At 37.4% G+C, this 23775-nt stretch overlaps 1 protein-coding gene across 1 annotated transcript; it reads right to left on the reverse strand.

Annotated features, from left to right (window-relative positions):
• Window positions 1–660, reverse strand: LOC126755716 (uncharacterized). The gene has a single exon (XM_050468462.1). It carries the CDS (start codon window positions 658–660, stop codon window positions 1–3), a length of 660 nt encoding a protein of 219 aa, XP_050324419.1.
• Between the last annotated feature and the right edge of the window lie 23115 nt (window positions 661–23775).

Below are 23775 nucleotides of genomic sequence, written 5' to 3' on the forward strand. Positions count from 1 at the left end.
TTAGTTTAACTTTTTTGCGCAAGGGCTACGACATTTTTTGCCATCGTTACCAAATTTGTGATGGTACCAGCACAATCCATTCGAATTGTTGTTTTGAGGACGGCTTTTGCTGCGACTTCTAGACCGACGATTTATGTTCGCCTTTATTGATGCTATCTCTTTCGTGATTTCGGCTAGCTGCTGCTCGATGCTGGATTGATTGGCTATTGCTGTGTTTGGAGTTTCGACCACGTGTATGTGTGGGGTGCCGCTAACCTCACATATGTTGTTCGCGAGCAGGGCAACTTCGAGCGGTTCGTTGCTAATGGAAATTATTAGTCGCATGTTGGAAGGTAAGCGACTCATCCAAATGGACTTTAGAATATTATCGTTGATCTCGCTGCCGGCTAGACTTCGCATTTCGCGCAAGAGCTGTGATGGACGCATATCACCGAGCTCTTGTTCCTGCAGTAGCTTTTTTACACGTTTTTGCTCCGAGTCCGCGGATTGTGTTATTATTCGATTTTTTAGCGTGGTGTACAGTTCACTGTTCGGTGAATTAAGAATTATATCGCTTATTTGGGCTAGCACGTTGCTTTCGATCGCGGCCACGACGGTATGGTACTTTGTTTTGTCGCTCGTTATACTTGCCGCAATGAATTGCGACTCGACCTGCGCCATCCACAGTTCTGGCTTTGCGTGCTAGAATGGTGGGATCCTGATGGAAACTTTGGCCACTTCCACGTTGCGGGTTTGGATGTCCTCTGCCAATTGGCCCCGATGCTGTAAATTTTGTATTACCGGGTTTACCGCTTCTTCTTCCGCCATTTTTCAATCACGTCGGGGTCACCAATATGTGGGATGTCCACAATAATTTTAGATTTATTAAAATATAAAATACTGATACAAAGTTGATGATTGAAAATGAAATGGAGAGCGAAAACGATGAAGCGTGCTAACAGTCGGGATGATGCGCCAAGAAGAAGGAAAGATAGCGGTTCGTCAAGCTGGCAGCTTGTCCAGTTTTTGGGTTGCCATATCTATGCTTTTTGCAGAGTTGCGTTTGGGGTTGCCACATTACTTTGTGGTTGCCACATTACTTTGGGGTTGCCACATTACTTTGGGGCTGCCACAGATTCTAGGGTGCTCTTCCTTGCTAACTCATCAGCTTTGCAATTGCCTGCAATTTCGCTGTGGCCCGGCACCCATACCAGTCTAATCACGAAAACTCTAGCTGCTAGAGATAGCGACGTTAGGCATTCTTCGACCAACCCTGAACGCACTGTGAATGAGTTCAAGGCTAGTATTGCCGCTCTGGTATCTGAGTGAATGGTCACTTCTCTGAAGGTGGATGCACTCCGTAGCAGCAAATCTGCTGCTACCTTGATTGCTGCGACCTCAGCCTGGAATACACTGCTGTAGTCGGGAAGCCTGAAACAGGAATTTATGGAGAGCTCCCGACAGTAGATCCCTCCACCGAGCTTCCCCCCAAGCTTTGACCTATCCGTGAAAAAGCTTGCTGCCCCTCTCCTCCAACGGCTTCATCCCACTTATATCTTCCTCGCCGGTATATGGGCAGAGAAGGAGCCGCCAGAGTTCGATAAGGCGACTCCATGATCCAGATGATCCGGTATGCAGTCAAAGTTTGTGAGGATATTCGAATGTCCAGATACGCGTTCCTTTAAGAATCCAGATTCTCTGAGTCTGATAGCCACCTTCGCGGATATGCACCTACCGGCAATGTCCACCGGCGTTATGTTCAAAATTGCATTAAGTGACATGGTTGAGATGGATCTTAATGCACCGCATATGCTAATTAGCGCAGTCCGTTGTACGCTTTTGAGTTTCCTGGCAAGTGTGGTCTTCTCTGAAACCCTCCACCACATAAAGACACCATAGAACAAGATGGGCTTGACTATGGTGTCATAGAGCCAGAGGACCATTTTCGGTGAGAGACCCCATCTTTTGCCAATAGCTCCTCTACAGCAGTATAAAGCAAAAGGTGCCTTTTTTGCTCTCTCCTCGATATTCGGCTTCCATGAAAGCTTCTTATTCAGGATGAGCCCTAAATATTTCACTGTATGCACCGGTTGCAGGCGAATACCTCCCATTTGCGGCAGCGGTGCCAACGGGATCTTATATTTTCTGCTGAATAAAACCATTTCCGTTTTATTTGGGTTAATGGCTAGTCCACTTCCGACCGCCCATTTTGTTACAACGCTGAGATATCCCTGCGTCAACTCGTACCCGGTGCTAAGGAACTTTCCTTTGACCATAAGTGCTACATCGTCTGCATAGGCAGTCACCAGACATCCATAGAAGAGGAGAGAGAACCCCACCTTGAGGTGTTCCCCTACTAACGCTTCGCCTCGCACGCGCGCTGCCCCATTCTGTTTCGATCACTCTGTCGCACAGAAGATTGAGAATGAGGTGCTTGAGGTTCGATTCAACCCCAAGACTGTCAAGAGCAGTTACTACTGCCTCAGGCAGGACATTGTTGAAAGCTCCCTCGATATCAAGGAAGGTCCCAACAGTAAAGTCCTTGGCTTCAATGGCTTCCTCGAGCCATGACACGATAGTATGCAAGGCAGTATCCACTGACCTACCTTTACGATAAGCATGTTGTGCTTCTGACAGATAGTCTCTCGGAATGCGCCTCCTAATATACCAGTCCATCAGCCTCTCCAGAGTCTTTAGCAGAAAGGAGGAGAGGCTGATTGGCCTGAAATCCTTGGCCGTTTCATGAGAGCCCCTGCCAGCCTCCGGAACGTGATGAACGTAACCTTGACTCGTCTGCAGGCCCCCGGAATGTAACCTTATCTAATGCAGTTCGCACAGAAAGGTGCCAACCAGCTGCATGACACCTTAACAGCCTGTTGAAGCTGCGCTGGTATGATGTCGTCTGGTCCCGAGGACGTGAACGGTTTGAACGAATTAATCGCCCACGTCAAGTGTCGCTCACCCAGAATGCCAACAAAGGCCGCGCAATCGTCCTCCAGCATCCCGAGAGATACCCTCGCAGAGGACGTGTTGCTCGGGAACTGAGCGTCGAGAAGCATCTGAAGTGTTTCTTCACCGCTGTGGGCCCACTTCCAATTTGCGTCCTTGAGATACACCAGGGACACTGGGTTTTTTGCGAGAATACACCAGAATCTAGAGGACTCGTGATAGCCCTCCACTTTTTTACAGAAGCTCTTCCACGAGATCCCTTAGCCTTTCTTAACTCGGACTTGTATATTGAAAGTCCTGTTTTATACAAAACCTAGTCATCAGATAGCCCACTTCTGCGGGCCCTGTTGAACAAACGTCTACATAACGCCCTAATATCTGAGAGCTCCGTAGTCAACCATAGAGGCTTCCCTTTGCCCTTCGGTGTTTTCAGTGGACAGGACCTCTCCATCGCAGCATTGCACGCCGTGCTGAAAACTTCAACCCACTCCTCCACCGCATCGGTAGTGGCAAACGAGTTCACCCCGGGTGCGCGAGGAGAGTTTGTCGAAGCCTCCTACGGTAACCTTCCCAAACCGTGTTCCTAGGGCTTCTGAAAGATTTCCTAGGCGGACCTTCTCAGCCTAAACTAAACCCGATGTACCTGTGATCTGAAAAGGCGTGATCGTCGAGGACCCTGCAGCTCGAGATCAGCGGGACAATCGCTCGTGAGGCTAGGGTGAGATCGAGAACCTCCTCCCTGCCTGCGGTCACAAAAGTAGGAGAGTTTCCTCTGTTACAGATGCGAAGATTTCCGCTAACAATAAAGTCAAAAAGCGACTCACCTCTATTATTGTTATCCGAGCTATCCCAGATTTGGTGTCGCGAGTTAGCGTCGGAACCGATGATGACGCTGGTACCATTCTTAGACGCTTCGGCTAAGGTCCTCCTCAGCAGTAAGGGAGGTGGCTCCACCAAATTATCGTGTGGCATGTACGCGTAGATAAGCCAGAGATTTCCGGTGTCACACTCCAGTTTCGCTGTCACTACGTCGGCGTTGCTGAAATTAGGTAAAAGAAATAGCGTTAATTCATTCCTTACCAACATACAGGCAGGTTTCTACTTGCATCCTTGGCCGTCAGGAGCCTATGGCTCTTTGTCCTCAATCCAGATATTCCGTTGCCAGTTAGCCACGGTTCCTGGATCAGGACGACATCAGCTCCGTCTTGTTCCAGACGAAACGAAAGGTTGGCGGAGGCCGCCTTCGCATGCTGGAGGAGCGCTAGTTCAGCGCCCAAGTCGTGATCGACCCACACCTCCTCAAACAGTTGTTCGAGGCTGAAGGCGGAGTCGCCGATCGACGACCCGCCCCCAGTACTCGCCACGTCCAAGAGGTGACACATACAACCGTTAGGTGAACAAACCTATTATTCATTGTAGCAGTATGTTGCAAGAGTATACAAATTTTCGATTAGCTTGCTTCTGAAATATACCTTCGGTTATATGTAGTGGTTCGCATCCAGCTCTACCTAAGCGGATTTTACAATATTATGTTGCTAAACGAACGTTAATGCAACAGAGAATAATGACATCCGGTGACCCATTTTCGCTAGAAATGCTATCAAATCTATCTTTTATTAGATCGTCAATATATTGAAAGATGAGGTAGACCGCGTCTTTAATATGCCATTAAAAGGGACTCACAAAAGACGAATAATTTTAGTTCTCCTCCATTGGCTGGGCGTCAAAAAACTTCTGAGAATTATGAAACGCCGCTCTCAACGCTTGTATATGGAATTATCCAACTATTGTTTACTAAATAATCTGTTGACTCAGAAAAATTTCCCTTTGCAACCAATTTGTGCTTTGGCGGTTTCAAGCATCTGCGTTTACTAAGGCCACATAATATATTTGCATTAAATATATATATATCAAATATTGATCTAGAAGTATTTGTGGTAAATTTAATATTTTGTTATCTATCGGCAATTCGTTATCTTTTCTACATTCATACACGTGTGATTTTTCATTAGAATTTACTTCTCATGTTATCAGTGGAATGTGGCTCCTATCAGCAGGAAGTATTATGCTTAATACAGACAGCAAAGCGTTTCGTTTTTATCTTCTCTATTTCGACAATTTGCATTTATTGCAATGAATGTGCTAAATAGGGAGTGTGATTATTATTGTGAATAATGTCAGCGAGCTGTGATTAGATAAATAAAAGCGATTGATTACGTTAAATCAGGATAATTGTTTCAATGAAGTAAAATTTGTAGAAATCAGTTATAAAAAACAAACCCTGGTAACTTCGATTATACTGAAGCACAAATACAAACAATTGCTTACAAGAACTAGAATTTTATCGGGATTCTATCAGTTTAAAATTAGTAGTCATTGAAAATGTGGTTCAGAGGTTGCTCGGTTACAAATGTAAAACCCCTATGGGCGAAAATGATTTACTTTCTGTGCTAAATAATTGAAAATTTTTAGATGATGACTACAAAAACCAGAGAGTTTCATCATTCATAATAATTTTTTTTCATTGAGTTATAAAATTCATAAGAAATAAAAAATTTTCTCAAAAATAATCAAACTTTAACTGTTAATATCTTTTAAACGGTTGGGTTTACGAAAAAAAATCATTTAGACCTTTTTTGTAGAGCATTCAATTTCCTACAAAATCTAAGAAACAAGATATTTTTTCAAGTAGTTGGAAGCGAGATATAAATTTTTCTATCTGATAATAAGAAAAAATAGAAAACTGTATGTAAGAGGACCTTCCCGTTACAATTTAAAACTCATGTTTGGAGAGGCTTTCTTAGAGGTGTCTAGGAACCTATTTTTGTGAGTACCAAACGAAAAAAAAAATTTTTTTTTTTTTGAACCACTCTAATATACATATATATATCTTTTATTTATCTCTCTTTGTTTAAAAACTATTATCAAATGCAGAGGATTAAATTAAATTTATTTCATATACACTCATTATGTACTAAATACGTATGTTACTTTTTATAATTAATTAAATTCAAAATAAAAGTATTTAAAAGGAATAAGATGGTGAAATCTTCCTTTAAAATAATCGAAACAGTTTTTAAGATGCTTTAATTAGCTTTTCCTCTGTGTTTGTAAAAAAAAAAAAAAAAAACGAATCCTTTGCAGCTAAAATCAACAAAAAAAAAGTAAGGAAGGGCTAAATTCGTGAACAACCGAACATTTTATACTCTTGCAACTTGCAAAAATCAAACCCGGGGAAATACTTTAAGGTGTAAAAGCAATCTTATAGAGCAAAGTCAACCGGACGTTCGAAAATCCTGATATTAGTTATTTTAACTATTTTTGGCACAAAGATACACTGTTATGTGTAAAAGAAGCTCTCTTATTTTCATTCGGATACCTGACATATTGGCCGATATATGCGGTACAAAGTCAGACGGAAGTTCGAAAATCTTTATTTTAAGTATAAGGGGGCTAAGGGAAGTATTGGTCCGATTTCAACCATTTTTTGACATATAGATGTACCATTGTAGGAGAAGGATTATCCCTTAATTTTAGTTATATACATACATATATCACTCACTGATCAACATTTTCGATCAAAAGTCAACTATAAGTACTGGGGTCTAAATATTCGGTACCTAAGGGCCTGAACAGTTTTTATCGGATTTCAACAATTTTTGATCACAAGATGGTACACACTAAAGACATTATTAGTGCAAAGTTTTATCCCGTTATATTAATTGCTTCTTGATCTGTGTACTGGAAACTGAACGAATGAAGTGGAATTTAAAGTTCTGCCATATGGGAAGTAGGCGTGGTTATTGTCATCCGATTTCATTTATTTTCACAATACTGGTAGAAGTTCTTATAATATTCGTGCTGAGCGTTGGTTGTTATAGCTTAAGTGGTTTAGAACATATGTATATTAAACTTATTAGAGGGCGGGGCTATGCCCACTTTTTCAAAATTTTTTTTCCAAAGGTGTCCCTAACCACTGCGATCCCCTGTGTCAAATATTAGTTTTATATCTAAACTAGCTGACCCCTCAGCCGTTGTCCTGCGTGAAATTATGTGTTTTGAAATGAAAAGAAAGTTAAATTTATCATTTAATTTTTGTTTTTTTTTTTTCAATGTAATGCAGCTTGATAATCAACATTTTTTGGTTTCTGTTCCAGTGTACATAAAAGATGGTTCTTCAACTCGTTAGCACGCCACGGCCGTTTGAAAAACATAGCATTTCCAAATTTATGCCTCACACTATGCGACTATCTTTAGGCCCTGTTGATTGTCATCTCAAACGCAATTTTCACTGGAAACGAAATACGTTTGAACTGGAATGGGAAATAGTTAGAACTCAAAGGAATTCGTAGAATCAAGCATTCTGTCCCTTGTATTCGATAGGTGCGTCACAATCAGTCGGGTTCCACTACACAGTTTCGGAGCATGATGATTGCGAAACATAATAACGACCGATTCTACTTTGAAACGCAACTGATGCGGTGGTATGCCAAGCATGTCAAAAGAATTTAGAAATACCTCTTTATAATTTACGGCGTCGTCTTTATTGTCAAGACGATCTATCGATTTGTATGAGCGCAAGTCTCCCGGAATTTGACTTTGAATCTTCCAGTTTAAGTCAACAACATCGGTATTTTTGGCAGCTAAGATTGCGCGTGCACTTAAGGAATCGTAGTTACGATAATTTGGCCAATGTCCGAACATTTGTGATTTGTTCATCTTTCGTGAACTGATAAAGCGAAGATGGAATTGATATCAAACCACCGGAATTGTACCATTTCCAATTTTTAGCGAAGACGATGTAAAATATTTTTTGTTCGTATCCCATAATTGACGCGGATTTGAAGGCTGATATGTCAAAATGATTATCGCGAAAAGTGCGCGAACTTCATTTTCATTCCAGTGATTAACGTGTTCCAGCAATTGTAATTGCTGGCTTACTTCTCCAAAACTTGCACACACCGTACCATTCACAGTAAGCAATGACTCAAATAAAGTTGAACCGCGTACATTAATCAATAGCAACCGAAGGTAGAAGCAGTCGTCATTTTTCGAGTGGATTGCGTAAATTCGTCCTAATGCATTAGTTGAGAACACATCTGGATTTCAATCTACTGATTGGCCTTGCTTTCTGCGCAACTATTTCTTCGACGATACATTCCGTGTATAATATCAGGGTATTTCCGAATTGTAGAAACAGTGCACTCACCTTTTATATTGATTTTCCACTTCACTAAAATATTCAAAAAAAAAAAACGCACTCAATAATAGAAAAAGGGGGTTTGTGTTTTATTTAAGCGAATTCTGTTAAACAGGAAAAGTAACTATATAAACGCGTTCTGGGTGATATATATTTATAGGTATGTCTATGTGGTTGGTTTCACAAACGGGAGGGCGGCGGATAGAGTCGACCGATCGCTGATTATGTCGCAAACGAACTGAACTTAATCTGATCATCGATCCTTCTTTATCCCCGTTGGCGCTGAATAGGATGGTATGACTGTGGGTGATGTGCGTGTGTGTGTAGGAGTCGGGGTGCTGCTCTCGTGTAGGATGTAAGCTTTAATCGATGTGATGTGGTGTGGTGAATGTTGCGTGTTAGTGATGTAAGTGTTAATCGATGTGGTGTGGTAATGTGGTGTGTGTGTTGAGGCCGGGGGAGGACGCTCATTTGTACACGAATAGAGCAATGTTCTCGCAAATGGATCAATGACGAAAGTTGAGAAAAAACTCGTCAATGTCATTCTCCAAATTAACTGCGAGACGCACAAAGTCAGAAAACGTTCATGAATTGCAAAAGTAAATATACTACAAAGCGCTTTATTGCAGTTCATGTATCGACCGTATTCCTTTGGTGACGTACTTACTTACAAACGCATTTGATTGATTTCACCAAACTGCAATACTAAACATTGATATAAGTTTTGAATGTGAATTAGACAATAATGGTGAATATAGTACGAACCATGTGTTGTCAACTTCGATACTAACTATTGTAAGTTGATTGCTGAATGTTCTGTTATCTGGTGAGCGACGCCGATAGAGTTGATATCCATCATTTCAAGTTTGTGTTTCCAAAAGAAAAGCACGTGGATAGTGTTTAATGCATTTATTGTCAGACATACAAACCGAAAAGATGAACCATATTGGTTTCCACCACTTCGTATAATACTGGATCTTTCTCTACATCAGGAATTTCCGCAGAAATGATTTCCTCAATTTGATCTGGTGTAACCATCATCAAAAGAAGAATGCGGAAAACCTCTCTTTTGCCACTCAACAAAGTACATCTAGCATCTAACAGCACCACATATACGTTGCTTCAAGATAAAGTCAATCAAACATCGTAACTGTTGTTTGAAAAGTCATGCCGTGACATTGTGACGATCGCTTGCTGATTGACTGCGATCCATAATTCCGCACGTTTGTCACCGCATCCTGGAGGTACTTCTTGCCTTGCCTTCGGCTGCCATACGTTGATGGCAAAAAGAACGCCGACCGATATTAGGGCGACCTCTTCGTGGCTTTGTAACAAAGTTCAATCTTTGTGTGAAACACACGTAAAGTTTTCACTGAATAATTTTCAATGATATTTCTTTTGAATAGCCGGAATAAAAAAGCAAGCAACCGAAATTGAACGATTCAAATAATTTAAAAATCAAAATATTGAAAAACAAAAGAAACAAAAATTGAGAAAAAATTTTTCCTTTTTTGGAATTATACAATTTTCCGAATTTTCTTCATGAAAAGTATAAAGTATTTTTATTTCTAAACTTTCCTTGATCGACAACGAACATCCTCTGAAAATTTCATCAAGATTGGTTAAGCCGTTCTCTTAGCGTTACTAACAAACAAACATTCATTCGTTTGTATGGGAAAAAGAAAATGGCTGTTTTTAGGGGTTTTCCGGCAATTATTCGAATTTTTCTCTCCCTAAAAACCATCCTTGAACCTCAGCGAATATTTAAAAAAAAATTATCAAATTTGGTTCAGTCGTATGAAAGTTATGAGCGTATATACAGTTTGCTTAGTTATGGCGTTTTATATATTTTCGGTTAAACTGGGTGTGGCAGTGGTCTGATTACGCCCATGTACGAACTCGAACTTGATTTTGTACTATGAAACCTGCACACCAAGTTTCATCAAGATCTCACAATTTTTACTCAAGTTACCGCAAGCACGGGCGGACGGACCGACATATATATACATATATATATGTATATAACCCTATATCTATCTCCATTAGGTTTAGGTGAAACGTATAACCCTTAGGTGAACAAAATTATAATCTGTAGCAACTGGTTGAAAGAGTATAAAAAAAGTCAGAGAGTGCGGTGCCGTCTTTTGAAATTACAAGCGAAACATACATATAGTTCTTTTCGAAAACCAAATGTGTCTTATAAGGTTATTAGTATACAAAAGTTTTTAACTTTTCAGTTTTTGTTTAAATTATGTTTATTATAATTTTTTTCTAGGCTGCTACGCACTTTTATTTCAATTTCTGTAAAAGTATTTTATATACCTTTACCATCCAACAAAAAACTTTTATAATCTTATCTATGTACGCAAGTATGTAATATTATAATACATGCACTCATTTTTTGTTCATCAGAATGTTTGTATATTAAAACCATATAAAGTGTCAATTTAATTTGATATATAATTATAATGTAAAATCTCAAGGCTTAGCGTCGTAATGACGTCCGTGTGAAAACTGCAGGAGGATTTAGTTATAATAAGTTTGCCGCAATGTTTGTTACACCCAAAAGGAAACGTCGGTGGCCTTATAAAGTAGACGCATAAATGAACAGTGTGACGAACTGAGACGGTTTAGCACTGACCGTCTGTCTGTCCGCCTGTCCGTCCGTCCGCAGTTATGTAAATTGGTCCCTTAGTTTTTGGAATACCGTTCTGAAATTTTCCACACGTCCTTTCTCCATCAAAAAACTCTTCATTTGTGCAAACCGCTTCTATCGGATCAATAATGCATATAGCTGCCTTACAAACTGACCGATCTAACTTAAGTCCTTTTACGATAACTTTTTTATTTTACAAGATATACTCATGAAATTCACACATTTTTTGATAAAAGAAATGTTACAATCTCCGAAAAAATTGTTTAGATCGGCCCACTATAGTATATAGCTTTTTGCAAACTCTAAGCGCGACTTGATATCTAATTTTGTTAATTTTTTAGTCACTTGGACTACGAAGCTCCTCGATATCCGAGACGAGTTCTGCTATACAGAAACATGGAAGGTGTTTCAGTGTTTTTCTCATGCTTACTTCCCTGTACTTTGTGCATGTATCGTAGTTATTTATGCCCATCCGGTATGAATACTATGATACCAGTAGGTTGTGGCCTGTTATTAGGCCATCAGCCGTCCTGCATTCTTTTCGAGACCGTGTGAAGTGACTGAAATGCTTTCGTGTTTTTTTTGAGGGCACCTTCGTGTTCTTTTTTTTTTTGAGGGCACTTTCACATGATCTTGGCGATGATTCGTGTTCTCAATGCATTATGGTTCACCATTATCCGTCTGTCTGATCTTCCGGAAATTTTCTATTGGATTTAGCTCCCACACGAACTGAACATACAAAAAATGGCAAATTTTTTTATTTGATGAAATATCTTTACCAAATGTAGCACAAATTATTTCTTAAAGCATCACTAAAATATCCGAATATATTATTCACATCGGCTCACTATAGAATGGCAGCTATTGTCATTCTTTATGCAATAAGAAACTTTCCTGTGAGAGGTAGTATAAGGTGGGTGCAGCCAAAGTCAGCGTTTTTTCTTGCTTTCTCTTTATTTTATTTAAAACGTGAATATAGAAGTCAGTTTTGTATCATATTTTTAATATGTATATAGTATAATAATAAATAAAATATTTCAAAGAAGAATAAATAATAATATTTTTGATGTGCAACATCTATAGACGCGGGTAAACATGATTGTCGCCATGGCGATACAGGCCGTTGTTACGATCATCACGCCAGAGAAACTAAAAACATAGAGAAGGTGCAGGTTCGACAGCGAACATTTGTTAGAATTGTAGTAAAGAATTCATCTCACAACCACAGAATTCATGCTGTGAAATGTTAACATTTTTAACAGTTCTCCACATACTCACACAGAGAATATGAAGAGAAATAAATATATGTATGCAAGTTATCACAGCTAGCATAGCTAACAAAATATACAACAACAAAGTTTTTGTAGCTAGTAAAATATACTGACGAGAATGTTGCAACTATAAACAGAAATTCAATTCAGCAATATTCTGCAAATAAACAATATCATTGTTGCTCAATAAAGTTGATTTCCAAAATTTACAACAACAGCACATTTCGTCGGCACTAAACCAGAGCGGAAACCGTGCCGCCGCAATGTAGGCCGTTTCTCGACCAAACTGAGGTTTGCTGTTTTGCTATAATTATTGCTTACGTTATCATTATGGAGTATATAGAAATAAGGACTAATAAGTAAGAATTCATACATATGTAAGTTTATAGTAAATAAGCAAAATTTTGTATAAAAGAAATGTATTCAATAAAGAAATTTCAGTTCAACTTTACAATTCAAAAGAGCGAGTAATTAATTATTTGGTGGCAACCATTAACTGGCGCCCGAGAACTTTAAAAAAACTCGAAGTTGTAAAGTATTAAAGTGAATCTGTTCGCACAAATATCATTATCCAGAGGGATAAACGACGGAATTTAATTTTTATGGAAAGTTCAGTCGAGTTTGACATAAGTCATTAAAACCAGTATTTGAACCTTGTTCGGAAATATAATTACAAGTGTACGCACAAATATCATTATCCAGAAGGATAAACGACGGAATTTAATTTTATAGAAAGTTCAGTCGAGTTTGACATAAGTCATTAAAAACAGTATTTAAAACCTTGTTCGGAAATTTAATTACAAATGTACGCAAAAACGCCAAAGGGACATCATCCACCCCCCATTAGAGGACTAACGCTTCAAACAGGACCAAGTGGACTGTCCAAAGAGAATGACAAAGTTGAAGATGATACTCCTGTAAGTTAATATTAAGCTTACATAAAAATTATAACTACCCGATATATTAAAAATATTGTATAGCAATAAATATCGGTTAAATAAATTTTAAGTATTAGAAAGTAGAATTAGTCCCCATAACGAAAGTTCTGTTTCAAATAACCATATTCACTTAACTGAGTCAGACTTAATAGAAATTAGCAGATTACCTGACATCGTGAAGAACCTCCCAACATTCGAAGGAGATCCGATCCAATTCATATCCTGGATCCACAACGTCGAATCTGTTTTGCAGGACTACGAAGTAGTCAGAACAAAGCCACTGTGCAGAGCCATCCTACGACATATTAGGCCGAAAATTAAAGGCTCTGCAGATACGGCCTTAATCTCATACGAATAATCAAAAATTGTTTGTCACTGCACTATGCAGACAAACGCGACCTAAGGACTCTAGAACACGAACTAGGAACCTTATCCCAAAAACACTTCAGCGTAGAGCAATTCTACGCAAGAGTCAATCGCCAACTATCGCTGATAATAAACAAAATAAAGAGTCATGATTATTCAAGGGAAACAAATAATGTTCTACTGGAAACCTATAGGAATCAAGCCCTTGATATATTTATCAGAGGCCTAAACGGCGAATTGTCTAGAAACTATTCAATATATACAAAAAATAGAGGTAGCTCTAATCAACTGCAAAAACATCAAATGAATCCAAAACCAATATTTGTACCAAGGGTATTAAACCCTGCCGAAAAAAATTTAATCTATAATAAAAACATGCAAAATCAAGCACCGCCACCACCCAGACCAACCAATCCTAAACAACCAATCCCTATGGAGGTGGACCCTTCAACACACTCACGAAGAATAAACTATATGAATCGACCGAACAATTCGCCTATAGTAAGGCCATCCAATTATTCTTCAAATATCCCTAGGAAATCCCAAAAACTATTTAATGTCCAAACAGAGGACGAGGAAATAAATTTTATGACAGACGCCTGTCTACCCTACCGTATTTAGAACTAACTTTAAAGAACGGGGATATCGCGAAGTTCCTTGTAGATACGGGAGCTAATAGAAACTTTGTCTCCGAAAAACTTTCAAGAAATTCAAAGAGACTTGAGTATCCTTTTAAGGTTCACTCAGCCACAGGTCAAGTAAATATAACCCGTAAACTACGTGGACCATTCTTCGGAAGTATAGGTATTACAAATAATTTTGATTTCTTTACATTACCCAATTTAAAATCCTTTGATAGCATCATTGGCGATGGTACCCTCAATCATAAATAGGAAAAATGACACAATAACCCTCAAGGATGTGGTACTGCCACAAAAACAAAATATCTCTAAACAAATAAATAATATTCAAGAAAATCCCTATGAACATGAAGTTAAGGAAATGATAAATAAATATTCGGAACTTTTCGGCCCAGTCTCCGACAGTGGGACAATCGAAAACAACTGTATTAGCAGAAATTAGAACAAGTGAAGAACCGATATATACAAAATTATATCCTTACCCAACCAACCTACGGGGTGAACTAGAAAAACAAGTAAAAGAACTTCTAAACAATGGTGTAATAAGGCCTTCAAAGAGTCCGTATAACTCCCCATTGCGGATTGTTCAGGTCCATCAGGAGAAAAAAAGTATAGAGTAGTTGTTGATTTTAAACGACTAAACGCAATAACTATACCTGATTCCTGTCCAATACCTGATATAAACAACACTCTCGCTAGCTTAGGCGAATGTAAGTATTTTACTACACTCGACCTTACATCCGGATTTCACCAAATCAAGATGAAGGAAAAGGACATAGAAAGGACAGCTTTTTTCACAGCCAATGGTAAATATGAATTTACTAGGTTGCCATTCGGTCTTAAAAATGCCCCTTCCATTTTTCAGAGAATGATCAATGATGTTCTCAAAATGCTTATAGGAAAAGCCTGCTACGTTTATATCGATGACATTATAATAATGGGAAAAACTAAAGAGGAACACTTTCGAGATATTGAAGATGTGTTCATGCTTTTGTAAAAATCAAATTTAAAAGTCAATCTGGAAAAATCCAAATTTTTTAGAACAGAAGTAAATTTTCTAGGTCATATCGTTACCGGCGAAGGTATTTTGCCAGATCCTGACAAAATATCCGCTATTAAAAAAATTCCCGCACCTGCTAACCTTAAGGAATTAAAAGGTTTAGCATCATATTATAGGAGATTTATAAAAGACTTTGCAAAAATTGTCAAGCCACTTACCAATTTAACTAGAGGTGAAAATGCTCAAATAAAAGCAAGTCAATCCAAACGGATACAAATTTCACTAACAGAGGAAGGCTTGAAATCATTTAATGACAAAAAATATTTGCTTACATCTTCTGAAATTCTGGTATTCCCAGACTTCAACAAACCCTTTATTCTGACGACAGATGCTTCCAATACTACAATCGGAGCAGTCCTGTTACAAGAGACAATCGGTCAAGACAGACCCATAACTTACATCTCTAGATCACTCAATAAAACCGAAGAGAATTACTCGACAATAGAGAAAGTAATGCTCGCCATAGTATGGTCCGTCGACAAATTAAGGACTTACCTGTATGGAACTAAAGAAATAAAAATTCTTACTGATCACCAGCCACTGACGTTTGCATTAAGCAACAGTAATAACAATGCCAAGTTAAAAAGGTGGAAAGCAAGGATAGACGAATATAATTATAAACTAATTTACAAACCAGGAAAAACAAACGTAGTCGCCGATGCGTTATCACGGCTGCCAATAGAAGTTAATATGCTAACATCCACATATGAAAATTCACAACATAACGCAGAAGAGGATTAACGAATTTAAAATTCAAGTTATATTTACAGAAGGAAAGGAGGAAATTACACACGAAGAACCTCATCCAAGCTTCCACAGACACCTCATTAAATGTGAAGTTTACTATAAAGAAAACCTATGTAAAATCTTGAAAAGCGTTCTAAACCCAAACATAATCAATGGAATTAAAATCCAAGAGAAATACATTTCATTACTACAGCAAATATATCAAGAAAATTTCTCACAATTTCGTATCAGGATAACACAGAAAGTAGTTACCGATATCGCAAACGAAGATGTCAAATTTAAAATAATAGAACAAGAACAGAAAAGAGCCCATCGCAATGGTAAAGAAAATAAGACCAGATATTGGAAATATTACTTATAATAATACATCTTTTAAACTAAATGGTACTTTTCTCATAAACTTCTTTAACGAAACTCTAACTTTGAATAACGTTAGTTACACAAACTGGCAAACAAGTTCCTACCAAATCTTACCCGCAATACTTCAGAATAACCTAACGGAAAATTAAATTAAATTAGACTTAAACTATTTACATAAACCACATTTAAATAATGTAAATGAACTAGAACGAATAACATCAAAAAACATTATTTCAATTAGCTCAAGCTTCTTAGCAATTCTTGTTGCAGTAACACTATCATTAGTTTTAGATATCATACTCAAACCAAAAAACAGAAATTCATTTCTTATCCCACCAATAATAGATTACCCACAGCTTTCAGTAGCCAATAATTCTTAATCAGCGAGACGCTGATGCTTAAGGTGGGGGGAGTTATCACAGCTAGCATAGCTAACAAAATATACAACAACAAAGTTGTCGTAGCTAGTAAAATATACTGACAAGAACAGAAAACAGAAATTCAATTCAGCAATATTCTGCAAATAAACAATATCATTGTTGCTCAATAAAGTTGATTTCCAAAATTTACAAGAACAGCACATTTCGTCGGCACTAAACCAGAGCGGAAACCGTGCCACCGCAATGTAGGCCGTTTCTCGACCAAACTGAGGTTTGCTGTTTTGAAATAATTATTGCTTACGTTATCATTATAGAGTATATAGAAATAAGAACTAGTAAGTAAGAATTCGTACATATGTAAGTTTATAGTAAATAAGCAAAATTTTGTATAAAAGAAATGTATTCAATAAAGAAATTTCAGTTCAACTTTACAATTCAAAAGAGCGAGTAATTAATTATTTGGTGGCAACCATTAACTTGCATGCTCCTTATGATACTCCCAACAAAAGAATTGTGATATTTTCATGCTTCATGTTTTTGTGTTTTGTCCTCAGCAATTCCATATTGACATGTAAAAATAATTATGATATGAGATGATATTTTGCATGAATGCATGCATAATAATATTTATAGTCAATTTGGACTTGCATATTTAATAACTTAATTTGATTTTTACATAACATACTACTCTACTACTATACATATTTTTGTATTATATTTCTTACTAATAGAAATTAAATTTATCACAACAATATATACATATGTATGTACATCTTCTGTCATAGAAATCTTATGTCTCTGCACATGCTCATGTCATAATCTTGCGCATTCAGAAATTCAAATCATTATTTTATCACTTATCAATATATTACATGTGCGCGCATTGATCTGCATGTTCATACATTCATATATACTTAGATGTACATATATTTGCATACATTGTCGAACAAATAATGCACAAACATACATATGCGTACACATGTGAATATGTCACAAAGAAAAAATTGAAACATTGTTCCACAAAAATAGTTTTTTCCACCGGTTTCTCGGCTTTATTATATAAGCGCGTTATGTTACTAAGTTAATCGCGCATTGCCTGGTTTACGTGCCTTTGACCAGCTATCATATTTTCTAACTCTTTTACTTTGCAACCCAGCTTGATGAAATAGTTGGAGGATTCATCATTCAGTGATTTCTCTTCACTTGTGCTTGCCCGGTTAGCAGTTTCACTAAATGTTGATCCAGCAGCGGTGGATATTCATTATTCAGTGATTTCTCCTCACTTTTGCTTGCCCGGTTAGCAGTTTCCCCGAGCATGCCTTTGCCAACAAGAGCCTTTCGCGACGATGGCAAAAACTAAAAATCATTAATTGAACAACTTTCTCGTGTTTGTTCTAAGAACGAAGTGAGAAAAGTGGCAACATAGCTGTTGTCGATTTACAATAAGGGTATTCCATCAAACTCATAAATGCCTCATAAAATTCTTAAACTCGTAAAATTCTGTGCCTTATAAATGAGCTGTCAAAATTTGTATGAAAAAAGTTTACGCGTTTCATATAAAACTATGAGGCAAATTCGACGCGTATTTGCTTCATAAACTGATATTTTGTTTTAGTGTTGCCATTACACAAAAATTATTTACATTTAGTGCTTCAAAAAAGTAAAGTTTTTAGTGCAGGCAACACTACTTGCAAAGAAAAAAAGAACGGTCAAACATTTGTGCTTGTTGCAAAATTTTGTTTAATTTAAAGAAATAAAAACCATCTGAAACCTTTGTATAATGAGTGCATCAGTAAGTATTACTTAAAGTTCTCGTGAAGATGAAAATTGCAGAAATACATTTTATATTCAGGAATTAGAAGAAAAGGTCAAAGCTAAGCGCTTCCGGGCAGCACCAACACATCGTTGGAGCAGTGAGCAAACTAGAAGCCTTTTAGAGGAAGTGCGCGGAGAAATAAAAGACCGCCCGGAGTCATTTGAGGTTCGTATCTTATTTTTTTTTTCATTGGCTTATAAATGCATAATTTTTTTTATACAGAAGCCAATTGCACAAAAATTTTATTCGAAAATATCTGCTAAGTGCCCTTTGCTCGCAAACTTTAATTGGAAAGTGATGAAGAGCAAAATGCGCTATTTAAAATGAATATATGTATATGGAGGCCGTGAAATGACGTAGTCAAACAGGAGCTGGATTAATTGAAAATGGAGAAGAAGAAAGCGTCAAGGGTATTTTATTTCCTTTGTCTTTTAAATAAGAAATTAAATTAAACCAAATTTCGAATGAATTATCATCGAACAATGCAAGCAGCTTCAACGGCGACTCAGAGATTGAGAATTTAAAAAAAAGAATGACATCGAAACACAGCCTAAAGAAAAGGCAAAATCCAAATGCAAGCTCTGCCGGCGTATTACAAGGAATGCTTGAAGCAAAATTGGACTTGGAGAAGCAAAAATTTGACTGGATGAAAGAAAAAGAAAAACAGGAATTGAAGATGAAAAAGCTAGAAATTGATTGTGATGAACGACTTGCTTTGGCGAAAATGAAATTAGAAAATGAAAGAGAAGAAAAACTCAAAATGTACGAACTAGAGTTAAAATATAAAAAAGCATAAGAACTTTTTAATCCTCACATATATTTTGTGTCTTTAAAGATTACATACATATATACAAATAAAGAAGACCTTAACAGTTTCTAATTCTTTAAAATATGAAATCAAATTAAAAGTTGTTAATTTAAGGCATTTTGGTTGCAGGCATTCGCCGACAGCAATAGCTTTCAACCATATTGTTTGGCTTTTCCAAGTCATCGTAGGGTAAGGGCAGGATGTGAGGGTTTTGTTAGATTTTGCAGACCTAAAATTAATATACAGGTTATTTTTCGCAATGATATAGAAAGAAGAATACTAAATTAACTGAAAAAAATTAAAAATTATTTAATGTTGACATTTCATTTAAAATTTGTATTATGGCTCGTCTCTTGTGTTCTCCTTCTAAGACTGGAAACTGTTGGAATTGGTTCTCATTCACTTCATCATTGTCAAAACTATATTCTAAGTTTTCGATTTCAAATGTATCACCATTTTGCTCAATTATAATGCTATGTAGAATGGTGCAAACAAGAACCCACCGGCAAGCAAGCCTTACACTTGCGTCATCTTTAATTTGGATTTTTAATTCTTTGTGGGAGTTAAACCTTTCCTTCAAAATTCCAAAGCAATTTTCAATATGCACACGATACTTGGAATGGGTATTGTTGAACTCATTTCTTTGTTGCAAAGTGCAATCGTTGGAATTTGTTCTAAATGGGGTTATAACCGTATTCGTTAGTTTATACGCACTATCGGCTGCTATCCATTCATTGCCGCTTAAATGATCCGATGGTTTCAATGCCAGTTCACAGTTATTATAGATTCTGCTATTGTGAACGCTACCTGGATATCCTAGAACCATGTGACGGACTCTCAGTTTATACTCACATACTGCTTGAACTTTTAGAGAATATATGTACATGCTGTCGCAAAAAATATGACTTGGGATCTTCACTAGGTTTTTCAGCTAGTTTGATTTCTGTGCCATCAACATATCCTATACAATGCGGCAATTCAAAAAAAGTATTTCTGACAATACTTTGCTGCTCTTTAGCATCAGGCCAATACAAAAACCTTTGCTTTATTTTTAATATTGCTTAAAAGACTCGCTCAGTAACTCTTTGAATGGTTCCTCCATCACCTATCCCAAAAAAACTAGCAATGCACCTTCTCCATTACAACTGAGACGATATAAAACAATGGCGAGTTGCATAGCAACGGGAAATTGTTTGCCGGAACTTGCTCCGTTAAAGAGAACATCATCTTCTATCAGTTTTAGTACAATTTCAAAATTTGCCCGATTCATTCTAACAAAGCTGAGGACAGTAAGTTTTGAATATGCCCATTCTTCAAGGATTTAATATTCCACTTCTTCTTGTTTTCGTTCTGTAAATATAAACGAAATCATTTAAATGCGTGCATTCTCTCAGAAAGTAATTAAGCAAACCATCACTTGATCCAAATACTTGTAACATCGACAAACTGTTGAGTGCATTGTTATCAATATATTCACACAGTTTTCTTTTTTCACTTTTTCGTGGCATTTTGTAAGATTTTAATTATTTTTAAGTTATTTTTTAAATAAACGCACGCACTTTGACAGGAAAGTCAAAATACCTATTTACGCGGCTTTTATACGTATGAAAAAAACGGAGCGTTCCAAAAAACTAAAGCGTAAATTTTTGAACTTATAAGTTTGTACATTTACGAGTTTGGTGAAATACCCTAAATATTTGTCAATTCTAAAATATTTTTCCGTGGATCGCAAAAATCAGCGTCGATATGTATGCAAGCTCATACAAAAACATACTTATTTACGCTAGCTTGTTGGCGAAGCTGTTCGAGCAGCAAGGGAAGCGGTTACAATCGGCGGCCATTCGTTTATTTTTTTTCGGCACAGCTTGGATTTTCTACCAGCAACACAATGTTGTGACGCTTTGTCGTCTCGTCAGTGCTTCGACAGATTGACTCTTTGACAAAATGTGAGCTTCGGCCATTGGTTGCTCGTAACAGCGGAGATGCGAAAAGATGCGTTCGGCACTTGTTATTCCCTCATGAATGTTTGTACATACATATGTATGTATGTGGCTCGTATTTGCTTTCGTAAACATACAGACAAATGTGTCAAAGAAATAATATATAATAATGGGAATATGCATATATGAAGGTATCAATTTTGTTTGGAGAAGTGAAAATAATGACCCAAAATCTGTTTATATGAGCAATATTAGTCGAAATTAATATAATTTTTGATTATTTTAAAATTATTTTTTATTTAATTTTACCATTATTATTGTATAAAATAATTTCGATGTTTCACATCTGCCAGCTGTCAACTGACAGCTCACTTTTTTTTACTAACCTTATGCTAGTTCTGCATAACATAAGTTAAGATAAATTAACTATTCACTGGAAAAAATCTTGAATGATTTTTAAAATTAATATTTTTCCTTTAGATTATCTACACTAATATTATAAAGAGCAAAGATTTGTACCTATTTTTGTATATTTGTAGGTTTGTAATGAAACGGCCCAAAAAGTACTGGGCCGATTTAAAAGATTCCTTCACCAATAGAATGCTTCATTCTTCCAATTTGACACAGGCTACATTTCATTTTGAAAAAAATTAGGGATCCTTGGTAAAATTTGAACAATGTAACCGAAGGTGTAGAAAAATGAGTCTTAAAACGTTTTCGTCGAATGCGCTGCCGAAACTATTAGCGATAGAACAAAATAATGTACAACAATATTGAAGAACATCATATTGTCTACAAAAAACTCCGCGGTAGCATATGTCCAACTATTGTAATTATGTATGTCACTACAACAACTTTTTTCATTTTAAACATTAATGAAAATGCTAACCAAATTCAAACCATGCTATTTATGTGTTTATATTAATGTGTATTTCAACTCAAAGAATACAGTACAGCCAGTGGAAACACCGCCAGCAACAAAATTAACATTGACGAGTTTTTTCTCAACTTTCGTCAGTGATCCGTTTACGAGAACGCTGCTCTATTCGGAAATACCCTGATATTATATATGGAATGCATCGTCGAAGAAATAGTTGCGCAGAAAGCAAGGCCAACCAGTAGATTAAAATCCAGATGTGTTCTCAACTAATGCATTAGAACGAATTTACACAATCCACTCGAAAAACGACGACTGCTTCTACCGTCGGTTGCTATTGATTAATGTACGCGGTTCCACTTCATTTGAGTCATTGCTTACTGTGAATGGTACGGTGTGTGCAAGTTTTGGAGAAGTAGGCCAGCAATTACAATTGCTGGAACACGTTAATCACTGGAATGAAATGAAGTTCGCACACTTTTCGCGATAATCATTTCGAGATATCAGCCTTCAAATCCGCGTCAATTATGGGATACGAACAAAAAAGACATTTTACATGGCCTTCGCTAAAAAGTGAAAATGGAACAATTTTGGTTGAAATTTCGGGTGGTTCGATATCAATTACAATTGCTGGAACACGTTAATTACTGGAATGAAAATGAAGTTCGCACACTTTTCGCGATAATCATTTCGAGATATCAGCCTTCAAATCCGCGTCAATTATGGGATACGAACAAAAAAGACATTGACGAAGACATTTTACATGGCCTTCTACTTTTGAATATGAACAATTTCCTTCTCGGCCACAGATTTTTTGTGGGAGGTGACTACAACGCTAAGCATCCCTGGTGGGGTTCACGTACACCCAACCCAAAAGGTAGAGAACTTTATAAATGCATAGTCAAAAACAATTTAACCATGCTTTCAACTGGTGAGCCTACCTACTGGTCGAGTGATCCCCTAAAAATCCCTGACTTACTCAACTTTACAGTGTATAGAGGTATACCACCCCAACTGCTAGATATTGCAAGCTCACAAGCACTAAGCTCAGATCACTCGCCTCTTATTATTGGTTACAACACTGTGATAAATATTAACCAACGAAAATATAAAACTTTAAACAACAAAAATGAAATAAGTATTTTTCAAGATTGGATAACACAAAAGCCACCTGGCTGTCTCCGGATCGAAAAACTACCAACCAGATCGATCATGTTGTGATAGACGGAAGACACGTCTCCAGTGTTTTAGATGTGCGTGTGCTCCGAGGTCCTAACATCGACTCGGACCACTATCTTGTTGCAGCCAAGATTCGCACCCGCCTCTGTGCAGCAAAAAACGCACGTCAACAAACACAAGTAAGGTTCGACGTCGAGAAGCTGCAATCACAACAGACAGCCGAACGATTTTCTACTCGGCTTGCACTCCTGCTCTCTGAGAGCACTCGTCAACAACTCGGCATAAGGGAACTGTGGGACGGTATTTCAAATTCCTTACGTACAGCTGCAACCGAAGCCATTGCTTCTCGAAAAGTGCAAAAGAACAGCTGGTACGACGAGGAGTGCCGTGTCGCAGCGGAGAGAAAACAGACTGCTTACCTCGCAACGTTACGATCGACCACAACACGTGCGGGATGGGATAGATATCGAGAGTTGAAAAGGGAAGCGAGACGCATTTGTAGACAGAAAAAGAAAGAGGCTGAAATGCGTGAGTACGAAGAGGTTGATAAGCTGGCCGACAGGGGTAATGTTCGAAAATTCTACGAAAAAATGCGGCGGCTTACAGAA

Source organism: Bactrocera neohumeralis, chromosome 4 (genome assembly GCF_024586455.1).
Source record: "Bactrocera neohumeralis isolate Rockhampton chromosome 4, APGP_CSIRO_Bneo_wtdbg2-racon-allhic-juicebox.fasta_v2, whole genome shotgun sequence".
Lineage (NCBI taxonomy): Eukaryota > Metazoa > Arthropoda > Insecta > Diptera > Tephritidae > Bactrocera > Bactrocera neohumeralis.

Excerpts from the sequence above, each read along its gene's own strand:
- LOC126755716 (XM_050468462.1), bottom strand. The coding sequence starts at position 660 with ATGGCGCAGGTCGAGTCGCAATTCATTGCGGCAAGTATAACGAGCGAC.